The sequence below is a fragment of the Python bivittatus genome, unplaced genomic scaffold, assembly GCF_059951505.1.
Source record: "Python bivittatus isolate LINGU-HERP-01145 unplaced genomic scaffold, Pbiv_v1 ctg000480_np1212, whole genome shotgun sequence".
Classification (NCBI taxonomy): Eukaryota; Metazoa; Chordata; class Lepidosauria; order Squamata; family Pythonidae; genus Python; species Python bivittatus.
The window spans coordinates 50,131,520-50,154,064 of NW_028277075.1; the positions used below are offsets into that span (position 1 = coordinate 50,131,520).

Consider the following 22,545-nt stretch of genomic DNA (forward strand, 5'->3'; position numbering starts at 1 on the left):
GCCATAAATTCCACAAATTATTTGCTATGTGTTGCAGGACTACTTTTTGTCTCTTCTAAATCTCCTTCTAGTCAGCATCACTGATGGACCCCAGTTCTGAGAGTGAGAAAAACTCCATCTCCATTTTCTTCATGCCATGCATGTATTTACACTTCTCTTTTTTAATAATAACTCTATTAATTTTTTTCTGAAAAGAACAATAAAAACTAACAAGAACTAGCATTAAGGAAAAAGAAGAAGAAAAAAGAAATTAGAAATAAGAGTAGTAAAGATCAAGAGTGCAGAAAAAAGAAAAGAGACAAAAGAAAAAAAAAAGAATTGACTTCTGACCCTCCTTGCAACAGATATAAGTAACAATATACATCAAACTCTTGCTCTAACTTTACAACGTAACTTCCATTATTTCTATTAACTCATATTATTTCTAATCATCAAATCCATACAACATAATTTCATTTTTTTTCTGTTTCCTGCAAAAAGTCCAAAAAAGGTTTCCAGTTAGCATTAAAATTATATAATGTCTTATCTTGAATCAAAGCTGTCAATTTCACAATTTCAGCCAATTCCATCAGCTTCACCATCCATTCTTCCATTGTAGGTAGTATCTTATCTTTCCACCTCTGTGCATACAAAAGACTTCCTGCTGTTATCATATCATAACCGCCCAGAGTCACTTTTCCGTGAGATGGGCAGTATCTAAATTTGATAAACAAGCAAACAAATAAATATGTAAGAATGAAGTTCCTTAAGTTTTTTCTAACTGTTTATCCATCAAGCCCAAAAGGAAAGTCTCTGGTTTGACTGAATATTAATCTTTAAAATCTTCTATATGAAAATATGTATTTCATTCCAAAAATTTTTTGCTTTTTTACAAGTCCACCAGAGATGATAAAATGTCCCTTCTTGTTGTTCACATTTCCAACATATGTTCGAAGTATCTTTGTACATTTTAGATAATTTTTCTGGTAACAAGTACTAATGATACATCATTTTATAAAAGTTCTCTTTAAGGTTATAACACAATGTGAATTTTAGTCCTTTCTGCCACATATTTTCCCACTGTTCCATCTGTATGTTATAGCTAAAGTTTTTAGGCCATTTTAGCATACAGTCCTTAACTTGTTCATCTTCTGTCTCTAGTTTCAATAAAAGCGTATGCATCTTTTCAATAACATGTCTATCCTTAGTACATAATTCTGCTTCAAATTCAGTCTTAACATATTCAAAACCATAAGTCCTTTTATCTATTTTAAATTTTTCTTGTAACTGTAATAGGAAAACCATTGACACATGTATCCTTCTGATATCAATTCCTCTCTTGTCTTTCATGAGTTTATACTTCTCAACCATCCTCAAGTTGCCCTTTTTTCAAGCTAAGGGCGAAACATTCTCATCTGTTCTTGCTGGATGTTGTTGAGTCCTCTGTTCATTTTAGTCATCTTCTTCCACACTTCTTTTTTCAGCTCAATTATATCCTTTTTCAAATGTGGCAACCAATACAGTACACAGTGGTACCGATGTATCAAGATTTGCATCTTGACATTTTATTTTCAGTCCCTTTCCTGATGATACCCAGCATGGAATTTAAGTTTTTCATCATTTCCAGTCACTGAGTTGATGTCTTCATTAAGCTATCCCTTATGATGCCACAATCTTTTTCCTGGTTTGTGGCAGGATGCTCAGACCATACGAATAAATATGTGAAGTTGCAGGGGGGTAGCACTGCATAATTGTATATTTATTTAAATTAAATTGTATTTGCCATTTCGTTGACTATTCACCTAATTTAAACAGATCCTTCTACAGCTCTTTACAGCCACTTTAGGTTTTTACTGCCCTGAATAGTTTATGGCCAACTCACTACTTGGCCAGCTCACTACTTACCCTTAAATCAAGTCCCAGAAGAGACTGTGGGGGAGGCTTTGGAGAAGCACAAAGTGAAGCAGTGCAGCTGCTTTGCTCTCCAATGAGAGGAAGAGCTAAGCATTCTCTTGAAGACTTGCACAGCCAAGTCTAAAACATGGAATGGGGAAATGGGATTATAGTTATGCACATTTTCTTGAGAGTACTAAATTGATTTAGCATAGGGTTCATCCACAAAAACTCTTTGCCCCAGCTCTAAGGTGGCCCATTTACAGTTTTCTAAGGACATGTCGTCATAATCGAACCTCCATCATGGTGCCAGCCCATTCCTGAGGTAGGCTGAAGCAAAATCATGTGATCTAGCAGGAAAACGTTTTCCATCAGAACATGGAATAAGCCCTTCATTGTAAACATTTTAGGTCAGGTGAACTCATCTTCAGAAGTTTGCTGACCTGTTGCTGGAGTCCAGCTGGTCCACTACAAACCGCTGCAGCCATTTTCTGCTTTAGTACCTGGTGACTATTATACTGTCTAAGATTGGAAAGTAAAGTTTGCTAGTCTGGCATGAACTAGGGATATTTGGTCATGATTTTGGCATTATTAGCTTGTATCTTTGAAGCATATTTGTTGTATATTTATCATACTTCTAGATTTAAATGATGAAAGGATACAGCATATGCTTATGGATGCTAGTTTTGAAAAGTGTAGTAGCAGAGGAATCAAACCATTATAAAAACACACAAAAAGAGCTTCTTGATCCTCTTTTATTGGGGAAAAGAAGAGACTATGGAGCAACTGAATAGTTCAGAATTTGGAAAGGAACTTACTCAGGTCTCATACTGTCCCTTTATTTATTCAACTTACATGCAGAATATCAAGAGAAATGCTGGACTATAGCTAACAAAACTTGGAATTAAAATTGCTGGGAGAAACACCAACTGCTTCTGTTATGCTGATGATTCCATTTGTCAGCTAGAAGTGAGAAACATAAGGAATCTCTTGCTGAAGCTGAAATTAAAGACTGCAAAAACTTGTCTGCTGCTCAGTATTAAAGATCCCCCCCCCCAAAGATTAAGCTAACAGGTAATGCCAGCCCAATAAGCAGAGAAGTTGAAGTACTAACAGATGTTATCTTCCTAAGCTCAAAAGAGTCTTGAAACAGTGACACTGGTTACTTGGGAGATAGACTATGACAGATCTAGAGAAAATATCAGAGACATGACACTGGCAATGACCATATGTACTGTTAGGGCCATGCTTTTTCCATTTGTAACATGGTTATGAAAGCCCCAGTAAAGGAGCATATCTTTGAACTGAGGTGTTGGATAAAATGGCTGAGAATATTTATTTATTTGAATTTATCAGCTGCCCAACTCCACTGAACTCTTCACCCATCAGAAGAAATCAGTCAGTACTAGGTGAAGTGAACCCAGCTGCTCAGTGAAAGAACTAATAATGAAGCTAAAGCTGAAATCTTTGGACAGAGACTGTGAAGGCAAGAGTCATCGGAGGAGCCTCTGGTGCCAATGCTTAGGCTACTCAAAGTGGCTGAAAAAGAGCTCAGCAGAAGACAAGGTGGTTAGATACTATGTCTGATGACACAACCATGAGTTTACAAGAACTCAAAGAGTCGCTGACAGGCAGTCCCGGTGGAATGATGTCCATCCAGGTACGAACACTCAAGAAGCGACCGAGGAACAAAACACCTCCAGCTGAACGGCTTCCCAAGTGGACGTGCCTGGGATCAGGCCACATAACTCTACAGCGTTTCTTCCGGGGAAAGAAACACAGTCACAAATCCCCACCACGTTGGCGTTGGGAGCTTTCCCGCTGGAACCTCTTCCACGCTCAGCTCGCCTCCTCCCACTGAGTTTCGCAATTGGTCCTCGGGAGAAACTGGAGCCGCCTTGCAAACGTGGCGGTCGGGCGGCTCCACCTACAGCGAGACATCTCCTCCAGTCCAATCGCATAAGGCGTAGTATTGAACCGCGCAGAACTTCACCCGTTTGCAACCGCGTTGCTGAGTGGCTAGAAGGGGGATTCCGATCACCCGTCCAAATTAGGCCATTCATAGGCGTCTGTAAAGAGAGACTTTTGCAACCGGACCGGTGTTGTATAATGGGGGGCTGGAGAAACGGGGCGACCCCACGTTGAGTCTTTTATGAGCGTGTGGCGAGAGAGCGGCGAGGTCTGCTGGACTGGGAGGCAGCCCAAGCAAAGACACATGTTAGATTCTACAAAGTAAAGGTCGTCCTATCCCGACGTGTATTGCAGAGTAGAAAGTTTCTTCGGAGGCAAACCGCACTTGGCGCGGAAGAAACCATGAACCTGGGGAAAACTCGCTCTCTCACGGTAGGGCTGGTGCTAGTATGTTGCATCAGCAGGTCCTTCGGCGTCCCCACTTTCAGAAAGGAAAGAGGCGTTCATCCCGACACCGAACTCAGCGACCGGCAGCACGAAGATAACCAGAGCTTCCAGTATGACCACGAGGCCTTTCTGGGCAAGGAAGATGCCAAGACTTTCGATCAGCTCAGCCCGGAGGAAAGCAAGGAACGGTTGGGGTAAGACCGTCCTTATTTTACCGAAGCTGGCAGGCAAAAAGGTCCCTCGTGCCCCGGGGCACGACGGTGATGACGATGATGATGATGATGATGGAAAGGGTGATTTAGATGATTCCCTCTCCCAGTAGATACAGTGAAACAGTTGCATGTTGCACGCCGACGGAGTTTGGCCACTTTCCTGTCAAGTTACGTCGTGCTGTAATAGTATTTCCCCTTCCCCGATAAACGCGCGGTTAGCGAAAGTTAGCTCCGCCAGGCGAAGAAAAAGAAATTCTTGCGATGGTGCCTTGGTAACGTGGCGGAGGGGAAGTTCCTATCGACGCCGCGAATGGGAAACTTAGTGTCATTCTTGGGTCATACAGTACAGTATATTCGCGTTTTATGTAGGAGATTAAAGTCCAGGATCAGCTCATTTAAATGAAAAGTCATGAGGAGTTTTGCTTGTTGTGGGAAAGGTTTCCTTTCTTTTTTAAACTTCTAGAGGGGCAACTTCCTTCATTTCTTGCAGCAGAAACAACAGAGCCTTTCATGGATGAGAGATGCACCCAGTGCATGACAAGACATGCCATCTTGGCAGATACGTAATTGTGGGGAGGGGGGTTAAGTTTACAAAGTGGGACTACAGACGTTGTAGTGCAAAACCTACTGTTTTCTGGGGGGGATGGGTTGGGTGAAAAGAGTACAAAAATCAAATCTGATCAGGTGTGTCTCACTTCCAGCTCAAGTTGTGGCAGACTGGATGTGAATGGGCAAGTCTGACTCTTAAAAAAAACTTAGTAATTGGTAGAAACCGGCAGAAAACATTTCAGTGGCTTTGGACTTTAAGGAACAAGTTGAAAGATCAAAAGTTTTAAAGGGAGACTCTGGTGAACTGAAAATTAATAGAAACAGTGGACACCATAACAGTGTGTGAACAGTTTGCTCACTAAAGGATATCACAGGTGGGAGGAAGTCAGACCCAAGTTCACCTGTATCCCATTTATCTATTACTCTTTTCTCCAAGAAACTCATGTTTATCCTTCCCAATTTATCTTCACGACAAATCTGCTGAATTCTTGACTAGAGAAACAGAGAGGTCAATGCAAGATTACCCTGTGATTTGCCACGGCTAAACATGAACCGGAATATTGTTCTCTGAATTTAAACTCTGCATAAGTGAGGCAAATATATCTCTTGCTTTGCACCTGGCTTCACTTTGGGATAAACTTGACCTTTCTGTCTGTAGTGAGCAGGGAGAACTATATTTTTCTGGGCAAAATGCAGTCTATGGAGGCTTCCCATATAGCCTAAGTTTCCTTGCCCAGCTTTTTATCCCATCTGCCCTCCCCAGACCTGGAATGGGAAAAGCTCTTATTACATCAGCATTTGGGGGAGGGCGCAAATGTCAACACCTGCATGGTGACGTTATGCAAATGCTGTAGCTGGTGTGCTTCCTTAGGTGTCCTAGTGCAAGTATGTCTTTGTGGCATTTGCTTGATGAACATCATTGCACGGGTGTCATTTGGGCATCTTTGCTGTTGGCTGAGGAGACCGCTGTCAGCAGTTGAAGTCAGTGGAAACTTTGCTTTGTGGGAGGGTTCTTCAAGGAGGCATTGTTGCTGAGGCGAGAGAAGGCCTTTCCTTCCCAAGGTTGTAACCCCTCTCTTGCAAAATTGCCACCTTGAAAAGAGCTTTCATTGATATCAATGGAGGGCCCTTTAAAGCCTAATTTCTAAGATGGGGAGAGGAGAAGCAAGTGCGTGTAAATGAATAGAATATATGTGTGTGGGATGGTCCAGGCAGTTGTGTCAGTACCTGCATGTTTTGGTGACACCCACCTAGGATGTGGGCCAGGACAGTGCTGGTAGGGCTACCCCTTTTGATGGAGCCAATTTAGACTTCAACACAAATAGTTGCCCCTGTAGCTGTGCCCAGGCTTTGGTAATTTTGCTGGATCTTTGCCATCAGGTGAGTGAGATAGGCCAGACTTACAGGTGAAGGTGAATCAGCTGATTTCTGTCTTCCCTCTTCAGTCTGAGATTCCTACTATGGTTGGTGAGTGCTCTGAGTTCAGAGCATCCACATGGTATAGAGCAGGCTGATAAGATTTGCATCCCTGCTGGCCTGGACCTGGAGGCAGGTGGCAGAAGAGTTGGTCTTCTGGAGGGCATCTAAGGAGCATTCTAAGCTCTGGATGCCTTTTTTTTTTTTTTGGTGCAGAGCAAAGTATCTTTATTCTGAGGTGGAAGGGCATGGCAGAGGTGTGGAGACGGGATGCTAGCTTGAAGAGTAATCACAGTGCCTGCTGAATACAGCAGCAAAGCAATCTTCTGCTCTGCCTCCAGCACTGATATGTTCAGAGGAGAGGCTTGTTTTCCTTTTCTGCCCTAGACTTAAAGCTGGAATAAAACACTGCTCTTCTTCTATATCTTGCTATAGCTAAGAGACAAACCCTAACAGGCATTCAGTGAGCCTTCATATATTCCATCTTCCCTGTCAGCCAGAGCTCTTCATTATGGGAAGGATTCTACATCCATTCGGCCAATTCTAGAATTCTACTTTAGACTGCTTGTTATTACATACAGGAATATGTGCTGTATATCATGAAGGCTTGGGGAGTAACTTGAGTTACTGGCTCCTTATGACAAATACAGCATGTTAACTAGTGCTTACAAGTTTTGGAGAACATTGCTGTCCCTTGAAAGAGATTTCACAAGCACTGGTCAACATACTGACTGATTGTCTGTCTTCACTGGCTACCCGTAATATTAGTTTTCATAAGCTCCACAGAATGTCTTCATAACATTTTAACATGTTATTCTACTTGCATTTCATTTGCTTGAAACCTGTATCAGTAATTTTTTGCTATTACCAATAACTACTTCTTGTCCAATCTTAGAATCCTAATTAGTGGAAGACTGTATCTAGTTAAGTTGTTTGCTGTGACAAGTGCTGATGTTTCCAGATGAAAAGCCCACGGGCCCATGCTTGCAAGACACGCACAACTAGGTTTTAAGGAGAAGACTAGGCTAGAAAGTTTGCCCCTGACATTTAATGCTGTGTATGGAAAGTCAAACCTCAGTTTAGTGGACCTTGATGCAATGGGCAACATTCTTGTTATATCTGAATAATGGCATAAATCAATGCAAATGATATAAATTGGTGCAAATGAAGAATCTGCATCATTTATATACTGTAATATCATTTTCATACTACAGTTTAACCTATAAAGAGGAGTAATGGACACTCTCTCCAAATGATATGTTAAATCAGGATGTCACTTGTGTATTAAGAAACTTTGGGTCATAGGAGCCTCTGAATGCAGTCTGTAATCCAGATATAAATCTCATTTCCAATGTATATCCTCTTTTCCTCTCCATATCCTTCTGTGTATGGGGAGGGGGTTGGAACCTGTCATAGCATTGTTTAAATGTATTGGTTCTCTGTGAACATTTATTTTGGCATTTTATTTTGTTTAAACAATACTCCACAAAAGTTGGCTAAGTATTATGTGTACGTGTGTGTGAAAAAGAAATGTGATGGGTACTTCTTAAATATGCTAGATGGTCAAATCCCTATAAATTCAGTGATTCCTGTAGGGTTAACACTTGGCCTTTTTCTCTGCTGTCACTCTATTCCTCTTCTCTCCTTTTTTTTCCCCATCACTGCCTGAGGAGTGGCTTAAAGTGCCACGTAGGTTTTCTTGGAGAAGACACAAGGGACTATTTCTAGAGAACAAGGATCTCTTGCATGTATCTCCAGTTCTTCTGCTGCTGCTGTCTGATCAGACAGACAGTTGGAAGGAAAGGCACAATGAAATGGGGAGAAAGATCAAGAAAGGAGAGGGGTGGAGACAGTGACTGTGAAATGTCATTTGCTTATAATGTGACCCTTCCTCAAAAATAGATTGCAGGGTTGGTCGCAATAATGCAGCTTTTACAAAACACAATCATAGGATGTGGAGGTAAAAAAAAAAGGCAGGGAAAAGATTTCTCCAAACAGCTAATAATGTTGATCTCAGATCAGCTGGATAAGACAGTGTGGTAGAGTGGTTAAAGTTTTGGATTCAGACTGGAAGCTTGCTCAGTGATTTTGGACCTCTTCTCTTTTTTCAGCCAACTTAGCTCACAGGTTTGTTGTGGTGGAGAAAAAGTGCAGGAGAGAAGGCTGTGCACGCTGTCTTTGAACTCCTAGAGGAATGGAAGGATATCAGCATATCAAATATTAATAAATTCCCAAAGAGATACATTCTGCAGTTGGATTTCCACAGCTTAAAAATAAAAATCTGGTGGTATACTTGAAGAAGCAGATGATGCTGAAGTGGAGATAGGTTAGCACTGGGGTCTTCCAAAAAATCCCTACTCTGATGGCCCTAGTGGTAATTTCCTAGATACTTGAACTGCTGCATTTTTAGCTGCAATACAGCCTGTTAATAAACTAAGTATCAAACCTATTAGATGGCTGTTTTCTATCTTAGTGGGAAAAAAGAGGAGATGACTACTCTGGTGGCAGGAATCAGGGAAAATCAGGATAAATTGAAGAAGATTTACACATCTTGGGGCTGACTACACTTTGTGAGTGGTGCCATTTTGTTACATAAGCAGAGAATAGCAGGTTGTTTACCTGTAACTATATGGCCATCTGTGGGTTCTGTGTCTGTTCTCGGCCTTGTAGGAAACTTTCTAAAGCCACATTTTTGGTGAAAATCTGTTTCCTTTTCAACCCACATGCCCAAAAGTCCAGGTCCTACTTAATCACTTCAGTTTCTTTTTGGCTATCATGATGGAAGCATGGAAGAGCTTTCTGAGATGAGTTACTGCACTGTTTGCTCTTATTTTATTCCCTGTTTTCCCCTTCTTTTTCCTTTTGTCTTTGTATCTTATGTTCTTTCCTCCAGACATAGGAGTCTGCAGGGGCAAAAAGGGAAACACAAGATCACATGTCAAACACCATATAAATGCTGCGACTTGCATATTCGTGTCAGACTTTGGGATGCACGTACATATTTGCAACATTTGTGTGATGACAGCATAATGCATGCCTTGTCATTTTGACATCAACATGGCTTGTTATGGATGCCTATGTCTCCGAGTGTTGTAATCCCTTTGGTTTTTATCTTCCCACATAAGACTTTCTGTAAATGTGGAACTAAGCTTCTCCTTATGGAGGTATGTTCATTGCACTTCTATGAAGAATAAATTTTGACCTCCTAAATTATGTTTTCTGTGGTTTCTTTCTACCTACTGACTGATATGAGTACACGGTATACTTTTCTGCAAGTGTGGAAAATCTGTTCCATCTAACGTATATTCATAATTGTGGTATCAGTGGTTAGAGAAACCTTCCTAGCATGATGGCAGCAGATGGGAATAGTAATCTAGCATACTTAGAAGATACCAGGTTGGAAAGACCACGATAAAGGGTAGGATAGACTGCTCAAGTGTGTTTTGCTATAATCCAGATACTGATTTGAATGTTTGTATATATTTTGGAGGGTAGAAATCCATGAAGATATTGTTGGTGCTAACAGCAGTGCTGACCAGCAGAGGTCATATGCATTATGTCATCTTTAGAAAGGGACCACAGTAGTTTCCATTCAGAAGATTCATTTTAAGCAAATATAATTGTATAAGGCATGACAAATGTAGAACAATTAACTAGGATTATATGGATAGTAATGTAAACTCTGAAGAATATTTACCAAGACTCTAATAATATGCTTACTTTTTCCCTTATCTCAGCAAAATTGTTGATCGGATCGATGATAATAAAGATGGTTTTGTCACAACGGAAGAACTGAAAAACTGGATTAAAAGAGTACAGAAACGTTACATCTTTGAAAATGTGGCTAAAGTTTGGAAGGATTATGATCTCAATAAAGACAATAAAATTTCATGGGAAGAATACAAACAAGCAACTTATGGCTACTACTTAGGTGAGAAAATTCTAGACATAATTCAGCAGCATTGGTTTACATTTATCAGCCATAATTGTTTAACACTGAAGCTAAATCAGATGCAACTAGAGCCCGAATAAATGGTGGGTGGATGAAAGATTAACCTAATAACTAGCTAATGCTCAGGAAATATACGTGAACAACAGCAAGAGTGAATTAAGCTCTTGGACTTTAGGAAAAGATTGGAGTAAAAAAGTCACACAGGCAAAACGCAGTCATGAGCAATTTTGAATTCTAGTCTTCTTTCTAAGAAGCTTATGGGGTATATTCCTTTTTGGTTCTTTTCCAGAACAGTATGACTGGAAGTAAAGTATTTAGTAAAGTATTTCCTGGTAGAAAACAACAGCTTAGTTCAAACCTAGATCCTACCTACCCCATTTGGTATTTTCTTTTTATGATGAATTTGATGCAAAATACATCTGAGAGTACTTGAACTCCAAAGAACATCTGAGGTTTTGGAGGAAAAGATGTCCAAACCTCTTTGAAGTATTTAATTCTGCTTTAATTCAGAATTTGTCCAAAACAAACGCACATACTTTCTCTACATGAAAGCCAGCCTTGTGTATATTAAACACCAGTTGAAATTAAGCCAAGGGCTACAGCAGGCTGTAGGTTATTCATATCTGTCTTTGATGCATTCAAGATTAAATTGCAAGAAAACAGAAATCTGCTTTTTTGTAAATATAGGCAGGCAAGATGTACAGGTAAGAAAGGAATACAGAGAAAACAAAATGCATTTGTCAATTTAATCTAAATGTAAATGAAGCACTAAATGGAACTTTGGATGCAGTTTTAAGTTCCGGAGGACGTGGGTGCCATTAAAGGAGGGCGGGTGTATCATTCCCATATCCTTTGTTTCTGTCTACAGGTGCTTATTCAAGCATGCCAGTTTTCTGGCCAGCTTGATAGCTCAGTGTACATTGTTATAATGTAGTAAAGACTCCTGTGCATAAGGTGTATATGTCAAGGCCCAAATGCTTTTGGGTGTAAAAGAAAAAGGACTGCTTGGGCTGTTTTCATAATACCATTGTTTTGAGAGATAAAATAGTAATTAAATCCTCTTAAAATACTTTTCTTCTGTTTTGAGTATATGGAAATTAGCAGCTGGAGCAACATATGATAGTATATGAGAGGATGGGAAAGGGAGGCAGGTATGTAGTTCTGTCAAAGCACCTCTCCAGTAAATACAAAATGCTGTGTTAGCATTCAGGTGGTTTTTACTGTGGGCTAAGGGAAGAATTACATTTTTATTTGTTTGAAGATGAACTCAAACATAGATTGTGTGTGTGTGTGTGTGTATGCACAACACTAGGTTCAAGGATCTAGTGGAGGAATTCCCACAGACAGAATATTATACTGGATGGACTTCTTATGTAGGAAGGATTTAGGATAATGTGCAGTATTCTTGCATGTCATTCCTGGGTAACACTCTGGTGTTAGTTATTCCTGCAATTTTAGTTTGGTTCATCTTATTCTAATTATTCTGATTCTCTAGATCATTCCACAGAATTTCAAGATGCCATTGAACAACACAATTTTAAGAAAATGCTGCCTAGAGATGAAAGAAGATTCAAACGAGCTGATCTGGATGGTGATTCAGAAGCAACTCGTGAGGAATTCACTGCTTTCCTTCACCCGGAGGAGTTTGAGCATATGAAAGACATTGTTGTCCTAGTAAGCCATGGCAAAGCCACCTTCATTCTTTTGGGTTTCTCTTTATTAAATCAGTTTGAAAACTGGCTTCCTCATCTTTCAAAACAAGGTTTCCCAGACAGTAGTTGCTGTCCTTTTCAACCAGAAGGAAAGCTGCTTTAGAAATTTGCCTCTGGCTGCTGAAAAGTAACCTCTCTTCCTAACTCTGGTGATCCCTCTTACACGCCGATTAATTACATCTGAAGATTGTTTAGTAGTAAGGTGGCAAATAGAGTTGTATACATGGACCAGTTTTGCCATGAATGTTGTCTTGTTGAAGTATTCAACAAAACCTTGATTTTATCACATACTAAAGCAACAACGCTGAGAGAAAAAATGCTTGCGTTACTGCTTTTAAAGTAGCATCCACTGAAAGTCAGAACGATCTGAACATTGCGTTTTGCCTACACTTATCAATGGCCAACCCCTTCTGCCTTCTTTCTTTGATATATTACAGGCCTGTTGTTGCTTCAATACTAAGAAGCTGGGCTACCGTCATGATCCTTAAAATTAGCTGCAGAGAACAAGGTGTGGCTGCTTGATATTGGCACAAATGTACTTTACAAGAAACATAGGAAGCTGCCTTATCATGGCTTGATTCACATATGTTAAGTCATCATTTGTAATTTATTCAATAAATCATGGTTAAACAGTTGGCTGGTTTACACTCTATATTAAATCAGAATCAAGTAAACCACACCAATGTGTGATGTCAAACCAGGCACAGTCTAACCATTAACCTAACTCAGAGCTGTCGAGACCAGCTTTCTCCAGCCTGATGCCCCCTCTCCCTCCCCCGCCCCAAGAGTTGGCTATAGCTTCCAAAAGTTTCTAGTTTCCAGTCCTTTTACCTGGAGATATTGAGATTTGGGCTTAAGATTTTCCTGCAGTACGTACCGAACCACAGACCTGCTGTTCTTTCTGAGCTTACAAACTGTGTTTGCTATTCCTGACTTGGAATATTACAAGGTTAACATTGATCACACTGGTTTACTAATGACCTTTCTCTTTTAATTGTTTAGATGTTTAATTTACTAAGTAGCCTTTGAAAGTTTAGATATTTTCATATATATGATATCTCCAGAGAAGTATTACAGAAGCCCCTATAGCCAATTCCTATGCCTAAAGGTAAAACATATCTTGCATGCATGCTCGGGAGAAATATTTAGATAATATAAAAGTATGTATTTTTATTGTATGAGTTATATAAAAAAAGCCTGTACTGCTCTTAGTGTAAAGGAGCCTTTCCCAGACTGTTCCTTTCCAAATATTTTACATGTCAGCTCTCATAATTCCTGGCAAGCACTCAGTAGGCCAAGCTGGCTGAAGATTATGGAAGTCTAAGACTGTTGGAGGGCTTCAGGTTGGGAGATGCTGATGTAAAAGGACAGCTGAAAATGAAAGATTTATAAGCAGTTTGCAGAAAAACCCAGGCATCTTTGTACTGACAGCTTTTTCCCCCTTACTGTGACAGGAAACACTGGAGGACATAGACAAAAATGAAGATGGTTTTGTGGATCAGGATGAATACATTGGTATGTCATGGCATGGAGAATTCTACTATTTCTTATAAATATGGTTTCTTATGGCCAGTTTGGGCAGTCTTCTCCCCAGTTAGACACTGCAGATAGATTGTTAGTGAGACTGCACATTCTGACTGTAAGTACTGGGTACCAGTCATGTTTTTTCCTTAGAATCTACCTAATATTTAGATGCAAACCTAATACTTATAAAGAATTTTCATGAATAAAAGCCCCAAATCATGCACTTAATATCTGTAGAATTTGGAAATCAGTCGAAGAGCTCGGATGTCGTTGTTAATCACACATCGACATTTGTTCAACTCAGAAGTGTGATAAACACACTTGATAGGAATGGCGGCATGAGACTGTTGACTCCCTATTATCAGTTTAGGGGAAAGATTGCTACCATCCCCTTACTTATTAGGTAACTCAGAGATAAATTTAAAAAGTATACCTTTGAAGAAGGAAGATGGGCGTTTGGGTTTTCTTTTTCATTTTTAGTTTGAAAAAAAAAATACACAAAGGAGAGCTTTTTGGTTGCAGTGGCTAGGGAAATCCAAATCTGATCCCATCTCAGCCTCTAAGCTCTTTGTATAGCCTTGGACTAGTTCCCTTGTTTAAACCTTCAGTTTCATGCTTTCAGTGAAAACAAAAAACCAAACATCTGTGCCTGAAGAGAAAAGGCTGGGCCAGTCCTACCTTTCAAGAGAGGAATGTTCTGAATGGATAATTACAAAATATGCCCTTACTGATTTCCAAGTGTTCCAAAGTGCTCCAAGTTTTCCAAAGCAACGTTGGCTCCTCTTTGGAGTGCTTAGTGCTCAGTACCAAGAAATGAAAAGGAAAGTGAATTAAGAAGTACTTCCTATGAACTGATATTTTCTAAAGCCTCACTAAAGGCCATTAAGTTCCACATAGCCTATGGTTGTTTCTCTAAATTTCCTAGTGCCTTTCTGTTCCTTCAGCTTCTTTGATTCTGATGTTATCCACAGAGACTTTGGCTGGCAGAAACAAAATGCAGTGTTGCTCTGGGCTGTTTTTCTATCCAGACTCTTGAAGGTAGCATAAAACAGAGTGGTTGGATTGTAACAGGGAATGTAGAAAAACTTGTGAGTCTTCCATCTTTTCTAGTCTTAGAAGATAGTCAGTAGGTGAGAGACAGCACCAATGTTCTCCCTTCTATTTTGTTAAAAAAAAGTTGTTTCCCATCAGACAAGAAGTAATGAGATAAAGCAACACCAAGGCTTATGAACAACTCTACAGAAGTAGCACAGGAAATACGGTTTCAGTAGCATAAGCCAAAGTAGAAATATAAATAGATAGTTTTGAAGAGGTGGCGAGAACAGAGGATAGAATCTTATCATATTTGGGAAGCAGGAAGGCTGTCCATAGGGTGTGGTGGAAAAACATCAAGATGGCAGCCATGACAGCACAATCACAGCTCCACCTGTTTTTTATGTGCAACACACATAAAATGGGTGGTGCTGTAATCACAGCTGGGGCCACTATCTTGACTATGCCCTGCCAATGTCCCTGGGAAGCTGGGTGTCTCTTCCATAAAAGACAGCCATAGATATAGACATATGAGTGATGCAGTTGTTAATTGGGGGAGAATTGGACACAGGCTTCCTTCTTCCAGCATGCACAGAATATAATATGCAATATAGGCAATTCACATTATTCATCCTTCCTCAGGTATTAAAAAGTGGGGAGAGAAGGAGTTGCCTATATTTACATGTTTTTCAGATAATGGAATACATTTTTTTAAAATGAAATAAAATAAAAAACAAACTAAAACTCCCTCTAGGGAGTTCAGGTTTAATAGCCATATACTCACTGACAACAATGTGGAAGTGCTTTTCCATTGCCTTCCTCTGGGATCTTTTTTGAAATCTCAGCCTAAATTATAGCCCTGGGATGTCCTGTTGGTCTCCCATCCAAGTACTAATCAGAAGCAGTTCTGCTTAGCTTTTATCCAGGTCAGCTAAGTGCTGCCACCTGCTGCTTCCCCTTAGTTAACCATTACCTGCAAGTCAACAAAGCTTACAAGCCCCCATAACTTTTTATTAATTTGCTGGACCATTGAATACAAATGCAAGCTATTTGTATCACATCAACAGTATGGAAATGGAAAAGGATCAGTTTTATCAATGGATAAAAGCTGTTCTTATTCACTGTAGTAGAATAACAGTTTTAATTGTGGGTGTTCCATGATGGATAGATAATGTATTAGCAAAGTAATTTTGTATTTTTAGGTCTCTTTGGCTGGGGCATTTGTTCCCATTTTGTTCTAGGATGTCTTGACAATGTTGTGAAACAATTCACAAATGATGTGGTCATGGTGATGATGGGAAAGAAGTAAGGTTCTTAAGGTGCAATTATAATTTAAAAGGTAATTCCCCATGCATTTTAGCTGTCTTCATTAGGTGAATTTATCTAGCAGTTGGAGAATTATTTCATTTTCTAATATACTGTATGGAAGAAATTGTCTCTAAACAAATATATTTAAAATTACATATTAAATGACACTTTTCCCTTATTAGCCTGGCCTCTTGCATATTATCTATGACTTAAATAAGATGAAGCCCACTTTTTTATTAGCCATAGACATGATTATAGATCAGAGCAGCAAAGAGCAAATCAGAAGAAATGTGATTTATAGAATATGTGAGATATTTAAGCATATACATGGACTGGCTGGGTTGTCCTTCAAGCAGCAATTACATTATCAACCGAAGAGCAGCTGAATGCTGCATGATGATAAAAGGAGTGTGAAGCTACCACGCAAATAATATAAGAGCATATGCAAAACAGATTCTGAGAATCATTACACTGAAGTCCCTCCCCCACCCCCACCCCCATCTCTCCTATCTGATCCTAGCAGAAGTTTTTGTAACCAAATTTAAAACAAATTTTCTCCTAGCTTAGGAGCTACATCTGCCTTCTGTAAACCACAATCAGTGTTGATGCAGATGTAGCACCAAACCATGGGAAAAGGAAAGGGTTAGGGTTAGGAAAGCTGTGTCGGGGGGTGCCATTCCATGGTTGGGGGAAGCAATTGGTCCACTTCTAATGCCTTTACCATAAGTTGTCTACATTGGTCTTGAATTCATATGATTTTCCAACCTAGCGTTATTTTCTTTATTAATGTTGGTTTCTATGAACTTACTGTCCCCAACTCATCAAGATCAGACTGACTGGTGTTTTTCTTTCTTTTGAAGGGTATTATTTTTTTCCTGTGAATAACTCTGTTTTTCAAAGCTTGGATTCAGTGGGTCTTGGAATACCGGGAGAGGGAAGGAAAGGGGAACATTAAAAAAAAAAAGCCTGAAATTATCTTTAGCCTAACAACAATCTCATTTTATTCTACATCTCTTTCATTTTAATCAATGGCCACCTGTTTATATAAGCATCTATTTATATTAGTTGGAAGTTTATTGTTAAGATATGGTTTTATTGGTTAGCTTTTCATATTGATATTTTGAGTGATTGTAATGTGTTTTGATTTTGTATACTGTGATGAATCATTGAGAAATATGGCAGTATAGAAATACAGTAAATAAATAAACATAGGATACATCTTTTCTCTAGTATCTGAGAAGCAAAATCTGAGTTTGAAATGTGCTACTAATTCTTGTTTCCAGCTGATATGTTTGCACATGAAGATGGGGGACCTGAACCAGATTGGGTGGTAACAGAACGTGAACAGTTTGCAGACTTTCGAGATCTAAACAAGGATGGGAAGATGGATAAAGAGGAGATTCGACATTGGATTCTCCCAGAAGATTATGATCATGCACAAGCTGAAGCAAGGCATCTAGTCTATGAATCAGATGTAGATAAGGTATTTGGTTTTCTCACAGAAGTCATGTTATTTATTGGTTTGATTCTATTTTGCCCAACCAAAAGTCAAGACTTAGTAATTCTGGTAAGATATTTATAAAAAATTGATCATATGAATGAGAACCTTAATGCCATTAACTACTTTGGTCACCTAATGAGAAGAGAGGACTCTTTGGAAAAGACCCTGATGCTGGGAAAGATTGAAGGCAAAAGGAGAAGGGGACGGCAGAGGATGAGATGGTTAGATAGCATCACTGAAGCAATGAACATGAAATTGAGCAAACTCAGGGAGGCTGTGAAGGACAGGAAGGCCTGGCGCGATATGGTTCATGGGGTCACGAAGAGTCGGACAGGACTTAACGACTGAACAACAACAAATCTTTTAGAAGATGCATGAAAAAAGTATGACAATAAAAAAGTTTAAAATTGTGAATCTAATGAGAGTTTTTAACATTCTGATTCAGAGATTGATGTGTCCTCTTGTATGCATAGTATTCTATGAGGTAAAACCACAGTTCAGAATAGTGGAAGAACCCAAGTCTGCATTTATAACAAAGTCTGTGCAGATAAGATTCCAATGAATTATCAGTGGTTATGGATGATCAGCCAGGCCCAGCTCATATTTCCTTCTGGAGCATCATATTTTGGCCTTTTCTTATTATAGCATGGAGATTCCTGCTGGTACACTTCAGCTGGGTAGGATTTTCTGCTGCCAGAGTGTACCTCTACCCTCAACTACCACTTCAGATGGAAGTGTTTTCAAGCTTCTTTGAAACAAGGAAGCAAGGTTTACATTTTTTTTTTCACACCAGTAGTATATTTTCCCAATTGTTCTGGTACTTTTGCACACAAAGGCTATACAGAGCCTGATGATATTCCTTCTTGTGCATGGTTATTTTTATTTGGCCTAAAGCATTGAGGCTCACATACTGTATAAGCCTCAGAAATAAAGGGATTTATATACAGGTATGAATGAATACCAATTCAAGATCTTATGACAGGGCCCAGATTTTTAAAACAAAGAGGCAAAATTAACTAGGATGGAAAAGAGCTGTGTGCAGGGCCCTTCCTAAGAAGATCCTCTTCTTATTGATCCTCCTGAATCTCTTCTGTTGAATCCTTGGGCCATTTTCAGGTTGCAGAGGAGAGTACTTCTGCCCAGAAATACCTACAAAATTAGCAGAATAGAATCAAGTCTCAGGACAGCTGGATTATGCAGGCAGAACTTTCGTAATGGAAACAAACTAAAGTATTTAATGAAAAGGAACACTTTGATTAAACATAAAGAGTGCTACTATTGGTTTTGTTGCACTTCTGTCTGCAGCTTAAGATTTTTGAATAGTCGTGTGTGTGTGTGTTATTTTTAGATATACACTAAAGCTGTCTAATTAGAGGCTAAGAGTTTGTAGCAATTTTTTTAAATAGCTATTTTTTTCTCCTTGCAGGATCAGAAGTTAACCAAAGAAGAGATTCTAGATAATTGGAACATGTTTGTTGGAAGTCAGGCTACAAATTATGGAGAAGACCTCACAAAGAACCATGATGAGCTATGATGTTCTTTGAAAAGCAAGTGTATCAGAGACTTGTGTCTGAGTCGCCTATAGTGATCAGAATAACTCTGGTCATTATGGCAAATTAATTTTGCACCAGTATATACTTTCTAACAAAAAGCAATTCTGTTAATACCATTGAATGTCACAGATGCCACTTCTTCTAAATGCATATTTTAATGAATTCATTGTAACTTGGGGCGTGCACTTTCCATTTATAGCTTGACACACTTTCACTTCAATCCTAAATATGTAAACTTGGATTTATCACTAAAATCAGTGAGGTTTAACTAGTGAAACACAGTAAGACAAACAGCCTCCCATCTTCCTAACATGTACTACATCATACTGTGTATGGAGGGTTGACTAATTCAGTGCTCTTTCATGGTACATTCAAGCCCCGTATTTCAAAGAATGTGGAGTCTACTAGTTGTGTTGGGGTGCAACTCATCCCCAGTCAACATGGCCAATGGTAGGTGAAAAGCTTGGCTTTCATCCCTGCCATGTAGGGATTTGTTTGATGTCAGAATGTTTTCAAATGTTTTAATCTCATGTATAATGAAGTGGTAGACGCATCATATAAGGCTACATTACATGAAGTATAGTATCATAAAAATGCATTGCTCAGGATTTCAGTTGTAGGTCTCTATTCAGAACCAAGACCTCATCACAGATGGTTATATAACCCACAATGCTCTTGACAGCTGGCAGATGATCAGCCCTGTCATTTCTGAGGGTTGTTGCAAAGGAGACATCTCCCAGTACTGATTCCCTTCCAGACTAATGAGAATGTCTGGATTGGGGTATTTTCAACAAGCTCCGGTATTTTCATAAAGAAGAAAATATATATGTTACTTTACTCTTTCTACATTCTTTTTCTAAGATGGGGACAGGCATTATGGTGCTGTTGGAATGCTTGACCCTACTGCTGAATGTGATGGGAGGTGCAGTGTTAAAACATCTGAAAGGCACCAGATTGCCCTCCACTGTTCTAAGATGTAATTTATGGGATGTATGTCTGTGTTCCATTTTGAAAATTCTAACATCAGAAAAGGTGCTCATTTTCCATCTTCATTTCCTCCTTACAGGCGAGCGTAATAGTACTGAATAATACGAAAGGCAGGGGTACCACAGGGAAGGAGAATTGGTACACATTCCCCTGAATACTTGCCATCAGACAGGGCTTGAGCACAAGCAGCTATCTTAGTGTGGGACCCTGTGAATGTTTTTGTTGGTGCTGTTGTGTGTGCGTGTATGCACACGTACATGGGGGGAAATGTACCACTTTTAGATTTTTGCTGTCACCTATTAACTTACTGTATTTCATGCTGCATACAAGCTTTTCCATGTATAATTGCATTTTTGCCTTTATGGACCAGAACAATAAACGTGTAACAGTTTTTGATATAATTTAAAAATCTCAGAAGTGGAGATTAAGAAGACATCATTCTAGATACTTTCTTTCCTAATACAATTAGTGGCTGCCTGTGAAAAAACCAGCTCATATTGAATTGCCTTTCCTGTAATACTTTAATTCATTTTCTGACAAAATTCAATCTGATATGAATGGGGAAACACCACATACAAGTTATAGGCTGCAACAAGATAAATTACAGCCTTTTCCTACTTGACATTCTCCACATGCTTTAGACTATAGCTCCTATTATCCCCAGCATGAGGAGAGACTGGCTGGAAATTTATGGAAGTTGCAGCCATAATAGCTCTGGAGGGACTAGGCTGGGAAATATTGGAGTATCATGGTCTGGGTCCCACACAGTGCTAAGCTATAATTTGGTTTATTTGATTCTGTCTTAGCATGTTATGCAAACCACGGATTATAGGTTAGCATAATATAGGAACCCAAGCATTGTGGTTTAATCAGTGAACCATGGCTTAATGTTATGTGAATCTAGATGATTTTGGAGAAATGTGTTCCTGCAGTGCATCATGTCAGTTACTGCTGTTGTATAGGAGTAATAGTTTTTATTCTGCATGAATGACAAAGGAAGATTGAGCTAGCTTCTCTCAAAAGGCAGTTGGCATCTTATGGGAGGGTACACCATCCATGTCAGGCATGGGAAAGGTGGGGTTGCACTGCTCTTTTCTAGCAATGAGAGTGGAGGAGAAGATCCAAGTCACTTAGAAAAAATGGCACAGACTCAGTTTGCCTTTGTGGAACAGGAAGTGAATGCACTGTCCTTACTAGCTGAAAGACAAAAGAATGGCTCCTAGGCCCAGCCACAATGTGTGGATCTCCGTGGGGAAATCCTAACCCCAAGCATAACTTATCTGGGAGTGCTGTTGGAAAGAGTTCCGACTTTATCTCTGCTGCCAACTAGTGGTCTACTAGATTTTTGCATCCCAGATATGCTATGTAGCACAGATTATGGCTCCCCGTGGGCAGACAACAAAAATGCAGCATATGACATTAAAACAGTATTTAAAGAGTGGTTTACATGACGTTCTTGGGGAAGCACCAGTAAAGATCTTATATGGTTCATTCATGCAATGTGATGCACTACCAGGGTGAAGGAATTGTTCGGGATACACGTATTGAAACTTTCTACTACCTTTGTCCTTGCACATTCTCCTCTGGCCCATGCCAAGCTGTTCATTTTCAGATATACCAGGTTTCAGTTTTCGGAATTTCCAAACAACATAGCTTTTGATGATGCTGGTTGGGAATTCTGGAAGCTGTAGGCACAACACATCTGAAGAACATTGGATTGAGGGGAAATTAAGTTTTGGAACCAGAGAATAATGGAAAAAAATGCAACAAAGTCTATGAAATTTCCTCTCTTAAATAAATCTTTGAATTTTTATGAGTAGCTTGAAGTGATATTTAACATGTTAAAAAGGGAATGAACAAAAATCCTAATTACAGCAATCTTGAAACATTTTGATAATACTTCAGGATACTTTTTCTATGTGTTCAGGAAAAGTAACTGTAAAAGAGACCAAGGCTGCTGGGCTTAAATTCAACACTATTTAATGAAATCAAACCTTTGCTAGGTGATAAGCCTAAGCATAATCAATCAATCAATCAATCAATCAATCAAAAGGGATTTTAATGGAGCTTGACTGTTCCAGAGATGTTTGTCTTGGTAATATAGTTCAAGCCCAATTATGACAAATGCTACAAAATGTTATGGTAATAATATAATGTCATATAGTATAATTTATCTTCTTAGTATGACAAAAAGTATTAATTGCATGATTCATTCCAGCAGTACAGAAATCCATTTTGTGCTTTTCTCATCAGTTACTGCAGATTTTTTCTTCATGAATGTTTTTTTCTACCTGCAGCTTCTCTGTACTCACTGGTGTGACACAGATCTTCCATTAACTAAATGTCTTTATTATGGCAATGCCATGACACATCAAAGGACACCTCCTCTTTCTTCAGTACATAGAACATTTTTAATAATTAGTGCGCATGCAGTTTTTGTTATTAGGATTTACCAAATGGTCTAAGAGGCTGATATTCATTGTCTTAAAGTCCCATTTAACTATTCAGTTAAATTGTCAGCAATTTCCAGTCAAGATAGTATTTGTCTTACAAGATAGGGAAAATACTG

General features: G+C 39.2%; 1 protein-coding gene across 1 annotated transcript; it reads left to right on the top strand.

The window, feature by feature from the left end:
• The first annotated feature begins 3,867 nt into the window (after nucleotides 1-3,867).
• Nucleotides 3,868-21,789, top strand: RCN1 (reticulocalbin 1). Its single transcript, XM_007425504.4, has 6 exons — nucleotides 3,868-4,424; nucleotides 10,145-10,338; nucleotides 11,855-12,033; nucleotides 13,526-13,586; nucleotides 17,219-17,418; nucleotides 18,863-21,789. The coding sequence occupies exons 1-6, from the start codon at nucleotides 4,186-4,188 to the stop codon at nucleotides 18,968-18,970; spliced, it is 981 nt and encodes a 326-aa protein (XP_007425566.2). The 5' UTR covers nucleotides 3,868-4,185; the 3' UTR covers nucleotides 18,971-21,789.
• Nucleotides 21,790-22,545: the final 756 nt, after the last annotated feature.

What these genes read in the sequence shown, in the direction of transcription:
- RCN1 (XM_007425504.4), top strand. Translation starts at nt 4,186, where the DNA reads ATGAACCTGGGGAAAACTCGCTCTCTCACGGTAGGGCTGGTGCTAGTA. An exon ending in AACTTATGGCTACTACTTAG is followed by an intron (nt 10,339 to 11,854) that starts GTGAGAAAATTC and finishes CTGATTCTCTAG; the next exon opens with ATCATTCCACAGAATTTCAA. An exon ending in TGAAAGACATTGTTGTCCTA is followed by an intron (nt 12,034 to 13,525) that starts GTAAGCCATGGC and finishes TTACTGTGACAG; the next exon opens with GAAACACTGGAGGACATAGA.